This window comes from Tursiops truncatus, chromosome 5 (genome assembly GCF_011762595.2).
Source record: "Tursiops truncatus isolate mTurTru1 chromosome 5, mTurTru1.mat.Y, whole genome shotgun sequence".
Lineage (NCBI taxonomy): Eukaryota > Metazoa > Chordata > Mammalia > Artiodactyla > Delphinidae > Tursiops > Tursiops truncatus.
This window is the reverse complement of record NC_047038.1, coordinates 35824796-35842065: the sequence shown is the minus strand read 5'-3', so window position 1 is coordinate 35842065 and position 17270 is coordinate 35824796. Positions and strand designations below refer to the sequence as shown.

At 35.8% G+C, this 17270-nt stretch overlaps 1 protein-coding gene across 5 annotated transcripts in view; it reads right to left on the bottom strand.

Annotated features, from left to right (window-relative positions):
- Positions 1-314: 314 nt before the first annotated feature.
- Positions 315-17270, bottom strand: part of SLC9B1 (solute carrier family 9 member B1) — a 63953-nt gene continuing 46997 nt past the window's right edge. For 3 of the 5 annotated variants that reach the window (XM_019928523.3, XM_033856824.2, XM_033856823.2), the window contains exons 7-12: positions 12129-12304; positions 7742-7848; positions 6710-6859; positions 3329-3437; positions 2642-2778; positions 315-546 (exon numbers count right to left, since the gene is read on the bottom strand). In XM_019928523.3, the coding sequence (XP_019784082.2) occupies positions 334-546; positions 2642-2778; positions 3329-3437; positions 6710-6859; positions 7742-7848; positions 12129-12304 (892 nt within the window). In that variant the 3' untranslated portion in view covers positions 315-333. The remainder of the gene's footprint in view (positions 547-2641; positions 2779-3328; positions 3438-6709; positions 6860-7741; positions 7849-12128; positions 12305-17270) is intronic. The other 2 variants (XM_033856825.2, XM_033856826.2) reach the window with 2 other exon arrangements.

Here is a 17270-nt window from a genome sequence, read left to right as displayed (position 1 = left end):
ATCTTTCTGTCATTAGGTTCATTTAATTTTTTATTATGCTTAGTTTGTATTGTGACAGTAAATCCAACCTGATAGAGTCCTTTCAACTTTCCTAGGGTATTTATAAATTTACTTTGTTCTTGAAATACATAAATACTAACAAGGCATTCTATTTTATATTATTTTTATTAAATTAACTTTGGAATAAAAAGTCATAGGAAACACCTGTAGTGAAATCATATATTTAGTAACTCCTTGGTTCTGTGTAGTCTCCACATATTTGTACTTTTTAATTTTTCTCTCATGTAAGAGAATTCATTAAGAGAAGCAGGCAGGTGGTGGCAAATCAACTTTTTAATGAAGTTCTAATCCTGCTAATTCCACTTTCATTTTGTTTGGATCATGGCGAGTAAGTACTTTAGGTCCCAGAATGCCAATAATTAGAGCTCCATTTGGAGCTGCGATCAAGATGGCTAGAAAAGCTATTGTCATCACATCCTTCGAATATGGTTCCAAATGGGGTGCACTGATTCTTGCTCTTTCTAGAGCCAGAGGACCTAAAACAGCCTACATTTAGAGGAGAAAAAGATGAGGCATAAAGAAAAATGTTAAATGGAGTTAACATATAATAAAAGTAAATAGCCCTGTTAAAACAAATAACACCTAGCACTAGACTACTAGAAAAGAAACAAGACAAAGTGTTGAAGAATTTTCATAAATTACTCATCAATCCTGTGTTCTTCCTAGCAAATATATCTGGAAGGAGAGTGAAAAAGTGACAAACCAGTGTGCAGACATTTGGGGGCTGTTTTTGTTTTCTTGTCATCTCAGCTTTCCCCTGTTTAAATATATTTTTTGAGTGCTCACATTATTTTCAGAACCTTAGGAGTTTCACCTAAACCAGAGCTTTGCATATTTGCCTTTACCGTGTACCACTAGGTTCCTGGCTACAATGAGACAACACAAAATGCTAAGGTTTCTTACGGTTCTTTAGGATTTTGTTGTCTGTCTTCTTGTTCTTACTACTGGGAGGCAGTGTGATACAGTAAAACTGACAAGAGGTTTGGAATCTATACACTAGGCACTGAGACGTTACAAAGTAACTTGCCTAAGGTTATAGGCAAGTAACATGGTATTCAAAATAGGCAGCCTGGTCCCAAGGACCTGCTTTTCTAACCATGACATATAGAGAGTTTTGTTGCATGGAAACTCACAAGCTTCTGTTTTGGAATAACAATGGAGAAAATCTCAGGAAATCAAGACGTTATATTGCCAGGTTAAACAGTCTGACAACAAGTAGCAATACCTTATCACTGAATCCGAGAGCAAAACTACAAGGTCTGGCTTTTCTCTCTCTTTCATTCATTCATCATTCATTCTTGTAGGCATGCAATGCTTATTTATTGTGTACCTCCTGCATGTTAGGCACTGTGTTAAGTGCTAGGGAAAAAGAATAACAGAAAACACAAGCACTGTTCCTATCCTTCCTATATAATCTAGTGGGGAGATTCAGTCATCAATCAAATAGTCATACAAATTAAATATATAATTAAAAATAATATATGTGCATTCATGTATGGTAGAGTGGGTGGCAGGCATAGGAAAGATATATTTTAAAAAGAATCAACATGTCTCTAGTTTAAAATCGTAACACTTAGCTCTACAATATTCAGCAAAATGCAAAAATTCCAATTTTCAGATATACTCTTTTTTTTAATAATCAAAAAAAGGTGTTTTTTTTTTAAGATTTAAACAATGATTTAAATATAATACAAATCTGACACCTCACACTCTGATACCTAAAGGAAAAGCACTCCTCAGAGCATCCTACAGCCCCACAACCAGCTCCTCCCCATGCATAGAGTTGCTGCTCCCTACCCCCCACTCCCAAGTTCATTCACTTTCTGGGGCTTCTTATGTGATTTTGGACTCACAAATAAGTTGTAAAAGTAATACAAAGACTTTCTATATACCCTTCATCCAGATTTCCCAAATGTTAACTCTTGTATGACCACAGTACAATAACCAAAAATCAGAAAATTAACACTGATATAATATATATTATATATATACACACACACATACACTAATCTAGAGACCTCATTCAAATTTCAACAACTGTCCAACTAATGTCCTTTTTTTTGGACCATGCCTGAACTAAATCCACTGCATTTAGTAAGTGTTTCCTTGGTCTCCTTTTATGGGAGACAGATCCTTAGTCTGTCTTTGTCTTACATGACCTTGACACTTTTGAAGAGTACTGGTCAATTTTGCACACTGTCTCTCACTTTGCTTTTGTCTAATGTTTTCTCATGATAAGATTGACGTTATGTGTATTTGGCAGGAACGCCCAGAAGTAATGATGTGCCCTTTTCAGCGCATTCAGATATACTCTTATTTTATATCTTGCGAAAATAGAAAAATGTTTTTGTAAGTTTAGGAAGTATTTGTCATTAAAAGCACAGTTTTCAATTTCAGAAAAATTGCTTTTAAAAGTGAGTTTCTTAAAGATTACATTAATTTTAATGAGTAGTTACGATCAATCAAACATTTTAAAAGTAAGATTAATGGCCCATATTTTGTGACTGGATGTTTTTTTCATTTAGAATTTTTTTAAAAAAATCAACATTAAAATAATTAGAATGACTTAATATGTTCTTACTTGGACTGTAGCTTTGGGCATCCACGATAAAGCAATAAATATTTTCTCCTTAAAATTAAAACCAGCAAAAGACATCAATACAAATGTAAAAGAAATTCGAACCAATAATGCCAAACTCAGTGTAACAACACAAATGCCTACAACAGATAAAAACAAACATGAATAACACAATATTTGGGAAATAGTGGTTCTTTATGCCTAGAGATATGATTTGTAAATGGGTTGAAAGCATTTTTGGGCTAGTGTCTCTGTATATCTTTATTTTTTAAAGTAAAAACAATAATCATAAAAATACAAATATGATTGAGGCTTCTATGTAAAGTGCAAGAGATAATATGATGGTGGAGGTATGGTGAAAAATAAGATAAATTACATTTATTTAATTCTGAGCTAACAGATGTTGAACTTTTACTATAAATGAAAGTATTCAAAAGATGCTAATGGTATCCAATATTTCCCCTCAGAAAAATTTCTAATCTCCATTTCCTCAGATCACTCAGGGAAGATATTCAGGGTTGTCTTTGGTTACAAAGAGCGTACAGGATAAAGGAAGAACAAATGTATGTTACACATGTACTTCTGAAGAAGGTCCTTGTAGCATTCAAAGACATGTTGTAAATAAAAATTATTCAAAGTTTTCTTAAATATTTTCAAATCTTATATTTTTGTGCCTCTAATCATTCTTACCAATAGCATTTGATTTAAGAGATGTGACAGATACTTCCGCTCCAACCAAACCGAAAAGAAGAGGTTGAAAAATATTCCACGCAGTTTGAATAATTTTTTGGACTCTAATCTGTAGAAAAGGGTAATAAATTTTCAGTTATTGTGACACATATAATTATTTGCATTTCAGAAGTTTAAAGTCTCTCTTAACATTTAATAAACTTAAGATATTTTATTTGTAGAAGAAATGTTAAAACAATAAAAATTAAATGAGTAGGTTAATTCTTTTATACAAACACCTAGGTAGAATTTGATTAAAAGAAATCTACAAAGCAATAAAATAAAAATATTATTTAGTTAATTCTGTCATGGAACAAGTAAGGTCTTTGAAGTTCCACACATGTTCTGATGGTACAGTAAGAGTTCTATCTTTGGTTTGTAAGGCAACTGAACAGAGATAGAACTACATCATGCCTGATGAGAACATACTCAAGATCATTCAGACATTTCAGCTCTCAAAAATGAGTTGGGAAGACCTCCACTAAAAATTATCCTGGGACCAAATCCCATGAAAGTGAATCCTGATAGGTCCTAAACAACTAGGAAAAAAATTCTGGTAATCTGTTAGGCCTGCTTCCAAAGGAGCCATATTGAAAACATCAAAGTTACTTTCTCCTTGAAACCAAACCAAAACATTTAATAGATTCTAACTTGATTGCCTGCCTGGCTTCCCTTTCTGGGAATGAATCCCCCCAGTGCTGCTTCCACAATTACATGGTTATAGGAAATGCCCTTAGTGACATAACAGTACTCTGGCTCTTTTCCAGGAATTTGGATGAAGAGATTTTAGTCTCAGTCTGGGTTTATCTTTTTTTACAGGTGGAGATACATAAAACTTTAATATCCTTTGTTTGAGGCATAAACTATCTTCATAACTACTCCCCTTATGACTAGGTTTTCTGGTTGCCATTTATAAAAGTAAGTTTAAAAAAGGAAGTAACAAAAGAAAATCAATATTACTCTTTCTTCTTTGTAGCACATTATCCTAGTTGTTACTTTTAATCTTTAAAATCTATTTATTCTTTACTATTTGATTTCCTTTATCATGTAAACAAACCAGTAGTTTTCATTTATTTGTAATTTATTATTAGTGATTTAATTTCTCTTATAATTATGAATTTATCAGAATGCTAAACAAAATGCCCATATGATTTTTGGATAGGGAAGTTCTCAAGCTGATTCTAAAATTTATCTAAGAAAGAATATGGGCAGGAACAGCCAAGAAATAATTTAAAAATAGGTATAATAAGAGGGAATCTCCTATATAGATTTTGAGACATAAAACTACAGTGATTTAAAATAGAGTGGTATTGGGCTTCCCTGGTGGCACAGTGGTTGAGAGTCCGCCTGCCGATGCAGGGGACGCGGGTTCGTGCCCTGGTCCGGGAAGATCCCACATGCCACGGAGCGGCTGGGCCCGTGAGCCATGGCCGCTGAGCCTGCGCGCCCGGAGCCTGTGCTCCGCAACGGGAGAGGCCACAACAGTGAGAGGCCCACGTACCGCCCAAAAAAAAAAAAAATAATAGAGTGGTATTGGCATAGAAATAGATAAGTTTAAATAGATTCCAGAAGTAAATTTATATATACATATATATATATAGGAGTTTAGCACATGTTAAAAGAGACACTTAAAAAGTCATTGAATAATTGATGGATTAATCAATAAATACTTTGGCAAAAATAGACGATACAATTCATATGCATATATATGTATGTGTATATATATATGTATGTCTATGAATACATATATATAAACACACACATGTACATCCTTACCTCACATCATTCACAAAAATAGATTCCAGAGGGATTAAAGAACTAAATGAAAAACAAAACAAACGACCAAAGTATTAGATGATAATATATAAGATGTTATAATGTTTATAATCTCATAATCTTGGATGAAAAAATTTTTCTTAAACAAGATGCAGAACCCAAACCAAAAAGGAAAAACTGACAGATTTGACTATAGGAAATTTTACTGCCATACAAAAGACATCAAAAAAAAAGTTGAAGATAAGCAAAAATTACACGCAACATATAGACAACAAAGAATTAGTAGCCCTAACATATAAAGAAACTCTATAAATTAGGAACAAAAAGGCTAATAAACCAATTTAAAAATGGGCAAAGAATATGAATAAGTAGTTATAAAAGAATATATGGATAGAAGCTTACTCCACTACTAATCAGAGAAATATAAATAAAGAATAACAATGTAATATAGTTTCTTACCCATCAGATTGTTAAAAAAAAAAAAACAATTGATAATACCCAAGATTGTTGATGGGTTTAGGTATTAGAGACTCTCCTACACCGCTGGTAGTAAACAGTGTAAATAAAATCCTCTTTAGGGATAATTTGGCAGTACCCATCAAAATAGAAATGTACAATTTCTAAATCCAGCCATTCCACTTCTAGAAATCTATTCCTTCAGAAGTACTTATACATTTGCAAAACCACACATGAATTGGATTGTTCATGGAAGTACTGTTTGTAATAACAAAACATGGAAGTGATCTGTCTACAGATAGACGAGTGATTAGAGGAAATGATCTGGGAAGGGGATTTGATATTTGGCAATGGTGGGGGAAAGGGAGTCTTTTACATTGTATTCCATATGTGGGCCTTCTTACTGTTTTATTTTATTTTTTTTAATTATTATTTTTAAAATAAATTTATTTATTTATTTATTTATATTTGGTTGCATTGGGTCTTCCTTGCTGCGTGCGGGCTTTCTTTTAGTTGAGGTGAGCGGGTGCTACTCTTCATTGCGGTGAGCAGGCTTCTCATTGCGGTGGCTTCTCCTGTTGCGGAGCACAGGCTCTAGGTGCGCGGGCTTCAGTAGTTGTGGCTCGCAGGCTCTAGAGCGCAGGCTCAGCAGTTGTGGCGCATGGGCTTTGTTGCTCTGCAGCATGTGGGATCTTCCCGGATCGGGGCTCGAATCCATGTCCGCTGCATTAGTAGACGGATTCTTAACCACTGCGCCACGAGGGAAGTCCCCTTCTTACTGTTTTAATATTTTATGAGCATATTTGCATGTATTAATTGTATAACTAAAATTTTAATAAATAAAATAATTAAATCAATAAAAGTTATATAATCCTATTGCATTAAACTTGGGAAAAAGAGAAAGGCCTGATGTGATAACTCAACTTCTGATTGCGTTGTAGTCCTTCTTCTAAATATTTTATTTCCTTGACTGATTCATTCACTTCCTTGAAGATACAAACTTATGGAACATCTTCCAACTAGAGTGCGATTTCCTAAAATGTCCATTATAGATGTAAGAAAAATGCAGTTATTTTATCTTTTAAAAAATGGTGTATTAAAAATATTCACCTTTTCTTTGGACCAACTTGTCCCTGCAATGAAACTCAATACTACTGTGCATAATCCTCCAGCTGTATGCAGACCAATGCGATGGCTGCCTAAGACAGCAGAAACGCACATACTCAAGATAAGAAACGCTCTCTTCACTGCAAGCTCTCCCTAGAATTTGATAGATAGTTGGAAATTAATTTATGTTAAATATATAATACAATTATCATATCATCTATCATTTATTATTGACCCTTTGATACCATGTCTTCATATGTTGTATAGAATAATGTCTAAAATTTTGACTTTCTCACCACATATTTTAGCAAACTTGGTATCAAGTGACAAAATTTGCAATTACTGAGTTTCATCTTCTGCCATATCTCTGATACTAACATCAGTAAAATGGTTATAATACTTTAACTGTAAGAGAAGAAGGAAAGAAAAGAGACCCATATAACCTGTAGTCCCATATAACATATCCAAAGAATTCTTAAAGATAAATGTCTGAATATCTTTTTAGCTAAGACAATAACTGCAGGGAAATTAAGATGGAAGTTACAGAAGTCTAAGAGTAATGGCATATCCTTTAGGGCAGGAAAGGGTTGAGTTTGATAGTGTGTCCTTGGTCAAAGGGAGAGGGAGTGAATTTAAGTCAGAAAATATGCAGAGATAAATGGGAATATATTCCTCCAAAAATGTTCAACGTAAAGTTTGAGGGAAAAAGACTTTTTTTTAAATGTCAGGAGTCAACAGGCAATTTAATGAAGAAAGGAGTGGGATGGAATGGAGAAGGTACTCTGGATTAAGTACATTTTTCTGATATTCCTTATTTGCCTAATCAGGAAGCAGGGACTTCGGTTAGGGCCACTGACCTGGATCAATCACAACTGTGCTCAGTTTTAAGCAGAGTAGGCACTGGAGGCCTCTTTTGGAGAAAGAGAACTAAATATTAAATTTATTATTTCATGGATCTTCTAAAAGTTCAAATTTTTGAAAGAAATGTCTTTTGAAAGAAATACTGTACTTCCAAATAGATTATTTTTTATTTACCTGATCTCTACTTGGAAAATACCGAGTAAACATTCCCAAAACAATTCCTACCAGCACACCAACAAGTACATCCCGAAAAGCAGACAGGAGGTTGCTAAGTACACCACCTGTAAGGGCACATAATAAGAAAAACATTCCATAGAGAAGTATTTTCACATACCCAGCACATCGGAAAATCAAATGTAGGTGATTCATAAAGAAAGGTATCTATCATAGAATAAATATACCAAAATGGACCTTTAATGTTCCAACACATGAAAACATATACACATCTACTTGATAAATTGAATATGTACTCTCCAATGATTTAATACATATAACTCAGAAATGTTCATTGAATAAATAGGCCAGAAAACAAAGCAGTAATAAGCCACAATGTGCTCCTTTTACACACCCAACCTAAAAGACCAGGTGAGGTAGAAGAACGCACAGAGACTGGCAAAGGAGAACCTCTGGCACCTAGCACAAGGTTGGTAATGTTTTCCTCTGATATTCTATTATGATAAACAAATGATTTAAACATAAAAAGGACAATTTAATAACAACAACAACAGCATAAAAAAAAGATTTAACCCAGGGTCAATCCTAGGAATATTCAAGGATCAACTGATTTTTCAATATAATGTCTCATGGATACATGTAGTTTGTTGTAATACGTTTTAAAAAATGTCCAGAGTCACACAAAAAAGTTCAGCTATGCTCTGTGTATTCAACTCAATAAGGTATGTAAATATACATATTTTAGAACTATTTTCCCATTAAAAATAATAGAAGTGGAGCGTGACAACAGTAAGAAGGTAGAATGGGAAGCCCGGAACCTTGATCCCCTACAGAGACACCCATTTAACAACAATATACAGTCCAAAAGGCTTTCTGCTCATTTAAAATATTACAGCAAGAGAAAAGCAACACATCATATATAAGAGAGCGCCCATAAAATTATCAGAGGCTTACACAGCAGGAACCTTATAAGAAGGTAGGATGATATATTCAAAATGTTGAAAAAAAAATGCCACCCAAGAATACTATCCCACAAAATTGTCCTTCAAAGTGAAGGCAAAATTAAGACTTCCTCAGGTAAACAAAGGCTGATGGAGTTCATCACCACTAGACCTGCCTAACAAGAAATGTTAAAGGGAATCCTTAAAGTGGAAATAAAAGGATGTTAGACAGCAACACAAAAGCATTAAATATAAACCTCCAGTAAAGGTAAATAGATGAATTCAGAATCCTGTAATACCTTAATGGTGGTAAGGAAATCACTTTTAATTCTATTTTGGAATTTAAGATAAAAGCACAGGGCTTCCCTGGTGGTGCAATGGTTGAGAGTCCACCTGCCGATGCAGGGGACACGGGTTCGTGCCCCGGTACGGGAGGATCCCACATGCCGCAGAGCGGCTGGGCCTGTGAGCCATGGCCGCTGAGCCTGCGCGCCCGGAGCCTGTGCTCCGCAACGGGAGAGGCCACAACAGTGACAGGCCCGCGTACCGCAAAAAAAAAAAAAAAAAGCAACCACGTACCGCCAAAAAAAAAAAAAAAAAAGCACAAAAGATAACTGTAAAACTATGTTAATGGATACATAATATAAAAAATGTAATTTGTGACAATTATAACATAAAGTGAGGAGGCTGAGAGGTAAAGGAGTAGAGGAGTAGAGCTTTTGAATGCAATTGAAGTTGTTGTCATTTTAAAACAGATTGCTATAAACTTTAAGGACGGAAAAAGATAGTCCATGCAAATGGTACCCCAAAGAGAGCAGGGGTGGTCATACTTATATCAGACAAATAGACTTTAGGTCAAATACTGTCACAAGACGTAAAGAAGGACATTACATAATGGTAAAAGGGCCAATTGACCTGGAAGGTAAGGTTAGATCTCAATATCTACTATATTCCAAAATATAGATGCTTTGAAGATCTAATGTGTAAAATAAAACTTTAAAAGTCCTTAAACTTTTAAGAGACAGTTTACATAGTTATGTGGTGGAAGAGGATTTTTAAGCATGTACCTGCTTGGTTTCCACTTTTTCAGTCCTCTTCAAATTAGGTTTGGTCTCCTGTAGAATGTTCCCCTAGCATCTTATGCTATGTAATATTTATTACATCTGTAATTATTTGTTTAATATAAACCCCTTGAGACCATTGACCACGTGGTCTTCTCTGTCTGCTGTGTCGGGAGGCAGGATAGAATAGTAGTTAAAAGTGTGGGCCTGGGGTCAGGCTGCTAGGTTTGCATCTTGGTTCCCCTACTTATTAGATCTGTGACTTTGAGCACATTACTTAACCTCTGTTCCTTAGTTTCCTTATCTGCAAAATGAGCATAGCACTATTGTGACTGTTGAGTCAAAACATCTACAGAACTTACAGCAAGTACAAAGCAATTACTCAATAAAAACTAATATCGTTGTTCACTGTTGATCCTCAGTGTTTAATACAGTAGCTGGTACAATGGAAGAGGAGCACAAAAAATATTTTTTGAAAGAATGACTGATACCAGTCATGAAGGAAAAGGTGGCCAGATCTGACAATAAAAAATTTAGGATTTCTGAATGGCAGAAAAGAGATAAAGTTAAAAGTCAAATTACAAAAACCATAGCATATAAAACAAATGGTTATCATTCTTAACTTTGTGCAGAATCTTAACAATTCAAAAGAACAAATGATGAACACACCTATAGGATATAGGCAAAATATTTCAAGAAAAGCAATCTATTAAACATTCCAAAATGCTAATGGCCAATAAACACGAACATTTGTTTAACATCACTAGTATTCAAAGTACTTCATTTAAAGAGACCTCACTCTTCACCTGTCAAATTAGCTAAGCTAAAAAGGACTAGTAAATACCTAATTTTGAAGAAGGTGAAGAGCATGAAGGTGGCATGCTTGTGCACCCTGGTAGGACAAGATATTGTGGCAATATATTTCAAAAATCTTAGAATGTTATATACTTTTTAACTCAATAATTTCTCTTTTAAGACTAAGAAAATATTGGGACTTCCCTCGTGGCGCAGTGGTTAAGAATCTGCCTGCCAAAGCAGGGGACACGCGTTCAGTCCCTGGTCCAGGAAGATCCCACATGCTGCAGAGCAACTAAGCCCGTGTGCCACAACTACTGAGCCTTTGAGCCACAGCTACTGAAGCGCAGGTGCCTAGATCCCATGCTCTGCAACAAGAGAAAGCACCTCAATGAGAAGCCCACGCACCGCAATGAAGAGTAGCCCCCACTCGCCACAACTAGAGAAAAGTTTGCGCACAAAAATGACCCAACACAGCAAAAAATAAAACTTTTTTAAAAAGTATTAAAAAAGATTAAGAAAATATTAAGATTAAGTACAACTATTTAGCTGTTCAACCAAGCATTATTTTAATAGTAAATACTGGTGTCAATTTCAATTTTCAACATGTTAAGTAACCATGATGCAGCCAATCGAATACTATGCAACCATTTCAAATGTCATAGAAATATTTACTGAAAAGGACCATGTTTGCAATACACAGGTAAATGCAAAACAACTCAGGTTATAAGAAAGTATGGTTACTATTCAATAATTTTATAAGAATATTGGGAGGGAGAGAAAGAGCTAGAGATAGATGGGGATGGGGGAGAAAAGGAGAAGTCTGGGTGAATTTACATCAAAAGATTCACAATTATTATTCCTGGGGGTATAACTATTACATACTTTATTTCTATATTTTCCCTTTTTTCCTTCTTATTCATTTATATCTTATGATTTTAAGAGAAACTATATATATATAACTTCTCAGCTTTAAAATGTTTTGGTGCTTTAATAATACAGAATATTGAACTTCGAACACTGGCAGATAATTAATGCATTATTAAATGTGGAGTGTTTACTTTCACAATTTCTGCCAAGTGACATTCAAGACCAAATATCACCTTGGGATTTAGAATTGTTGCAGGATCTTGTCCCATCACTACCAAAAAGACACACACTTGTCCACACTCTATATATTTAAGTTGGCTTAGTAACAGAGCAACCAGTTATTTATAATGATGGCCAGAAAGGTACATCTCCAAAATATCTATTCAATATATTAGTAGTACTAATAATATTGCTGCCTAAATTTTTCTATTGAAAACTGTGACAAAATTCCAAAGCAACAAGAGCAGATAAATGGTAATAATATGGGTTATCAAATTAATTGGAATATTTAGTTATTAAAAGGAAATCATTTGTGTTAAGTAGTGGTATCTTAACCCATTGAAATTCCTTCTCTGGTCTAGAATGAGCTGTCTATGAAGAATAAAAAGATGTTACATAGAAAAGTCTTCATTAATAAATGCAGAGGCAAAGACACAAACCTTGTTTAAAGAACAAAAAAAGCAATGAATTATACGGTAGCTGTTGTATTTTTTTGTTTACCTGAGGAGAAGACTATGCTCAAGCATGTATTGAATCCACTGATAGCCACGATGTCATCCAAACTGCTGGCAGCTATTAATAAGGTTGGAATGCCTTTCTCAAAACCATATCCCTTTTCTTGCAAACGTAGCATGGAAGGGACAACAACAGCAGGAGAGACTGCACTGACTACAAAACTGAGAGAAAAATCTTTGAAAACCAACTTAAAAACATCCTTTTAACAAAAGTGTTTTATAGTAAATTGTACAACAAATGTATTAACCTTTACAATGACTTTTTTATTGGAGTATAATTGCTTTACAATGTTGTGTTAGTTTCTGCTGTACAGCGAAGTGAATCAGCTATATGTATACATATATTCCCTCCCTCTTGGACCTCCCTCACCCCCCTTCCCACCCATCTAGGTCATCACGGAGCACCGAGCTGAGCTCCCTGTGCAACACAGCAGGTTCCCACTAGCTATCTATTTTACACATGATAGTGTATATATGTCAACCCTAATCTCCCAGTTTGTCCCACCCTCCCTTTCCCCATCTGTGTCCACATGTCTGTTCTCTATATCTGTGTCTCTATTCCTACCCTGGAAATAGGTTCATCTGTACCATTTTTCTAGATCCCACATATGTGTGTTAATATACGATATTTGTTTTTCTCTTTCTGACTTACTTCACTCTGTATGACAGACTCTAGGTCCATCCACATCTCTACAAATGACCCAGTTTCATTCCTTTTTATGGCTGAGTAATATTCCATTATATATATGTACCACATCTTCTCTTTACAATGACTTTGAATGCAAAAATTCTGCTCTTGAGTGAATGTCATTTAATGGTGGTAAAAATGTTCACACATTCTTTAGTGCTGGTTAAAACTAGAGAAATTTCATTCAAGATGTTGGGTCAAGCACAAATTGCAGCCTTTACCTCCATCTCAAAACCATTTGAAATGAAGACATGAAAATAATAGGAGAGGGAGGAACCAAGATGACGGAGTAGAAGGACATGCTCTCACTCCCTCTTGTGAGAACACCAGAATCACAACTAGCTGGGACAACATTGACAGGAAGACACTGGAACTCACCAAAAAAGGTACCCCACATCCAAATACAAAGGAGAAGCCACAATGAGATGGTAGGAGGGGCGCAATCACAGTAAAATCAAATCCCATAACTGCTGGGTGGGTGACTCACAGACTGGAGAACCCTTATACCACAGAAGTCCACCCACTGGAGTGAAGGTTCTGAGCCCCATGTCAGGCTTCCCAACCTGGGGGTCTGGCAATGGGAGGAGGAATTCCTAGAGAATCAGACTTTGAAGCCTAGTGGGATTTGACTGCAGGACTTCAACAGGACTGGGGGAAACAGAGACTCCATTCTTGGAGGGCACACAGAAAGTAGTGTGTGCATCGGGACCCAGGGGAAGGAGCAGTGACCTCAGGGGAGACTGAACCAGATCTACCTGCTAGTGTTGGAGGGTCTCCTGCAGAGGCGGCCGGTGGCTGTGGCTCACCGTGGGGACAAGGACACTGGCAGCAGAAGTTCTGGGAAGTACTCCTTGGTGTGAGCCCTCCCAGATTCTGTCATTAGCACCAGCAAAGAGCCCAGGTAGGCTCCAGTGTTGGGTTGCCTCAGGCCAAACAACCAACAGGGAGGGAACCCAGCCCCACCCATCAACAGTCAAGTGGATTAAAGTTTTACTGAGCTCTGCCCACCAGAGTAACAGTCAGCTCTACCCACCACCAGTCCCTCTCATCAGGAAACTTATACAAGCCTCTTGGATAGCCTCATCCACCAGAGGGCAGAGAACAGAAGCAAGAAGAACTACATTCCTGCAGCCTGTGGAACAAAAACCACATTCAAAGAAAGATAGACAAGATGAAAAGGCAGAGGGCTATGTACCAGATGAAGGAACAAGATAAAACCCTGGAAAAACAACTAAATGAAGTGGAGATAGGCAACCTTAACAGAAAAAGAATTCAGAATAATGATAGTGAAGATGATCCAGGACCTCGGAAAAAGAATGGAGGCAAAGATCCAGAAGATGAAAGAAATGCTTAACAAAGACCTAGAATAATTAAACAACAAACAAACAGAGATGAACAATACAATAACTGAAATGAAAACTACATTAGAAGGAATCAATAGCAGAATAACTGAGGCAGAAGAATGGATAAGTGACCTAGAAGACAGAATGGTGGAATTCACTGCTGCAGAACAGAATCAAGAAAACAGAATGAAAATAAATGAAGACAGCCTAAGAGACCTCTGGGACAACTTTAAACGCAACAACATTCACATTATAGGTGTCCCAGAAGGAGAAGAGAGAGAGAAAGGACCAGAGAAAATATTTGAAGAGATTATAGTAGAAAACTTCCCTAACATGGGAAAGGAAATAGCCACCCAAGTCCAGGAAGCACAGTGAGTCCCATACAGGATAAACCCAAGGAGAAACACGCTGAGACACATAGTAATCAAATAGGCAAAAATTAAAGACAAAGAAAAATTATTGAAAGCAGCAAGGGAAAAATGACAAATCACATACAAGGGAACTCTCATTAGGTTAACAGCTGATTTCTCAGCAGAAACTCTACAAGTCAGAAGGGAGTGGCATGATATACTTAAAGTGATGAAAGGGAAGAACCTACAACCAAGATTACTCTACCCGGCAAGGAACTCATTCAGATTCAATGGAGAAATCAAAAGCTTTACAGACAAGCAAAAGCTAAGAGAATTCAGCACCACCAAACCAGCTCTATAACAAATGATAAGGAACTTCTCTAAGTAGGAAACAAGAAAAGAAAAGGACCTACAAAAACAAACCCAAAACAATTAAGAAAATGGTCATAGGAACATACATATCGATAATTACCTTAAACGTGAATGGATTAAATGCTCCAACCAAAAGACACAGGCCTGCTGAATGGATACAAAAACAAGACCCATATATATGCTGTCTACAAGAGACCCACTTCAGACCTAGGGATACATACAGACTGAAAGTGAGGGGATGGAAAAAGATATTCCATGCAAATGGAAATCAAAAGAAAGCTGGAGTAGCAATACTCATATCAGATAAAATAGACTTTACAATAAAGAATGTTACAAGAGACAAGGAAGGACACTACATAATGATCAAGGGATCAATCCAAGAAGAAAATATAACAACTATAAATATATATGCACCCAACATAGGAGCACCTCAGTACATAAGGCAACTGCTAACAGCTATAAAAGAGGAAATCAACAGTAACACAATAATAGTGGGGGACTTTAACACCTGACTTACACCAATGGACAGATCATCCAAAATGAAATCAAATAAGGAAACAGAAGCTTTAAATGACACAATAGACCAGACAGATTTAATTGATATTTATAGGACATTCCATCCAAAAACAGCAGATTACACTTTCTTCTCAAGTGCACACGGAACATTCTCCACGATAGATCACATCTTGGGTCAACAAATCAAGCCTCAGCAAATTTAAGAAAATTGAAATCATATCAAGCATCTTTTCTGACCACAATGCTATGAGATTAGAAATCAATTGCAGGGGAAAAAAACATAAAAAACACAAACACATGAAGGCTAAACAATACGTTACTAAATAACCAAGAGATCACTGAAGAAATCAAAGAGGAAATCAAAAAATGCCTAGAGACAAATGACAATGAAAACACGATGATCCAAAACCTATGCGATGCACCAAAAGCAGTTCTAAGAGGGAAGTTTATAGCTATGAAAGCCTACCTCAAGAAACAAGAAAAATCTCATATAAACAATCTAAATTTACACCTAAAGGAACCAGAGAAAGAAGAACAAACAAAACCCAAAGTTAGCAGAAGGAAAGAAATCATAAAGATCAGAGCAGAAACAAATGAAATAGAAACAAAGAAAACAATAGCAAAGATCAATAAAACTAAAAGCTGGTTCTTTAAGAAGATAAACAAAATTGATAAATCATTAGCCAGACTCATCAAGAAAAAGAGGGAGAGGACCCAAATCAATAAAATTAGAAATAAAAAAGGAGAGGTTACAACAGACACTGCAGAAATACAAAGCATCCTAAAAGACTACTACAAGCAACTCTATGCCAATAGGTAGACAACCTGGAAGAAATGGACAAATTCTTAGAAAGGTATAACCTTCCAAGACAGAAACAGAAAGAAATAGAAAATGTAAACAAACCAATCACAAGTAATGAAATTGAAACTGTGATTAAAAATCTTCCAACAAACAGAAGTCCAGGACCAGATGGCTTCACAGGTGAATTCTATCAAACATTTAGAGAACAGCTAACACCCATCCTTCTCAAACTCTTTCAAAACACTGCAGAGGAAGGAACACTCCCAAACTCATTCTATGAGGCCACCATCACCCTGATACCAAAACCAGACAAAGATACTACAAAAAAAGAAAATTACAGACCAATATCACTGATGAATACAGATGCAAAAATCCTCAACAGAATACTAGCAAACAGAATGCAACAACACATTAAAAGGATCATACACCATGATCAAGTGGGATTTATTCCAGGGATGCAAGGATTCTTCAATATACGTAAATCAATCAGTGTGATACACCATATTAACAAATTGAAGAATAAAAACCATATGATCATCTCAATAGATGCAGAAAAAGCTTTTGAGAAAATTCAAAACCCATTTATGATAAAAACTCTCCAGAAAGTGGGCATAGAGGGAACCTACCTCAACATAATAAAGGCCATATAAGACAAACCCTTAGCAAACATCATTCTCAATGGTGAAAAACTGAAAGCATTTCCTCTAAGATCAGGAACAAGACAAGGATGTCCACTCTCACCACTATTATTCAACATAGTTTTGGAAGTCCTAGCCACGGCAATCAGAGAAGAAAAAGAAATAAAAGGAATACAAGTTGGAAAAGAAGAAGTAAAACTGTCACTGTTTGCAGATGACATGATAATATACATAGAGAATCCTAAAGATGCCACCAGAAAACTACTAGAGCTAATCAATGAATTTGGTAAAGTTGCAGAATGCAAATTAATGCACAGAAATCTCTTGCATTCCTATACAGTAATGATGAAAAATCTGAAAGAGAAATTAAGGAAACACTCCCATTTACTACTGCAACAAAAAGAATAAAATACCTAGGA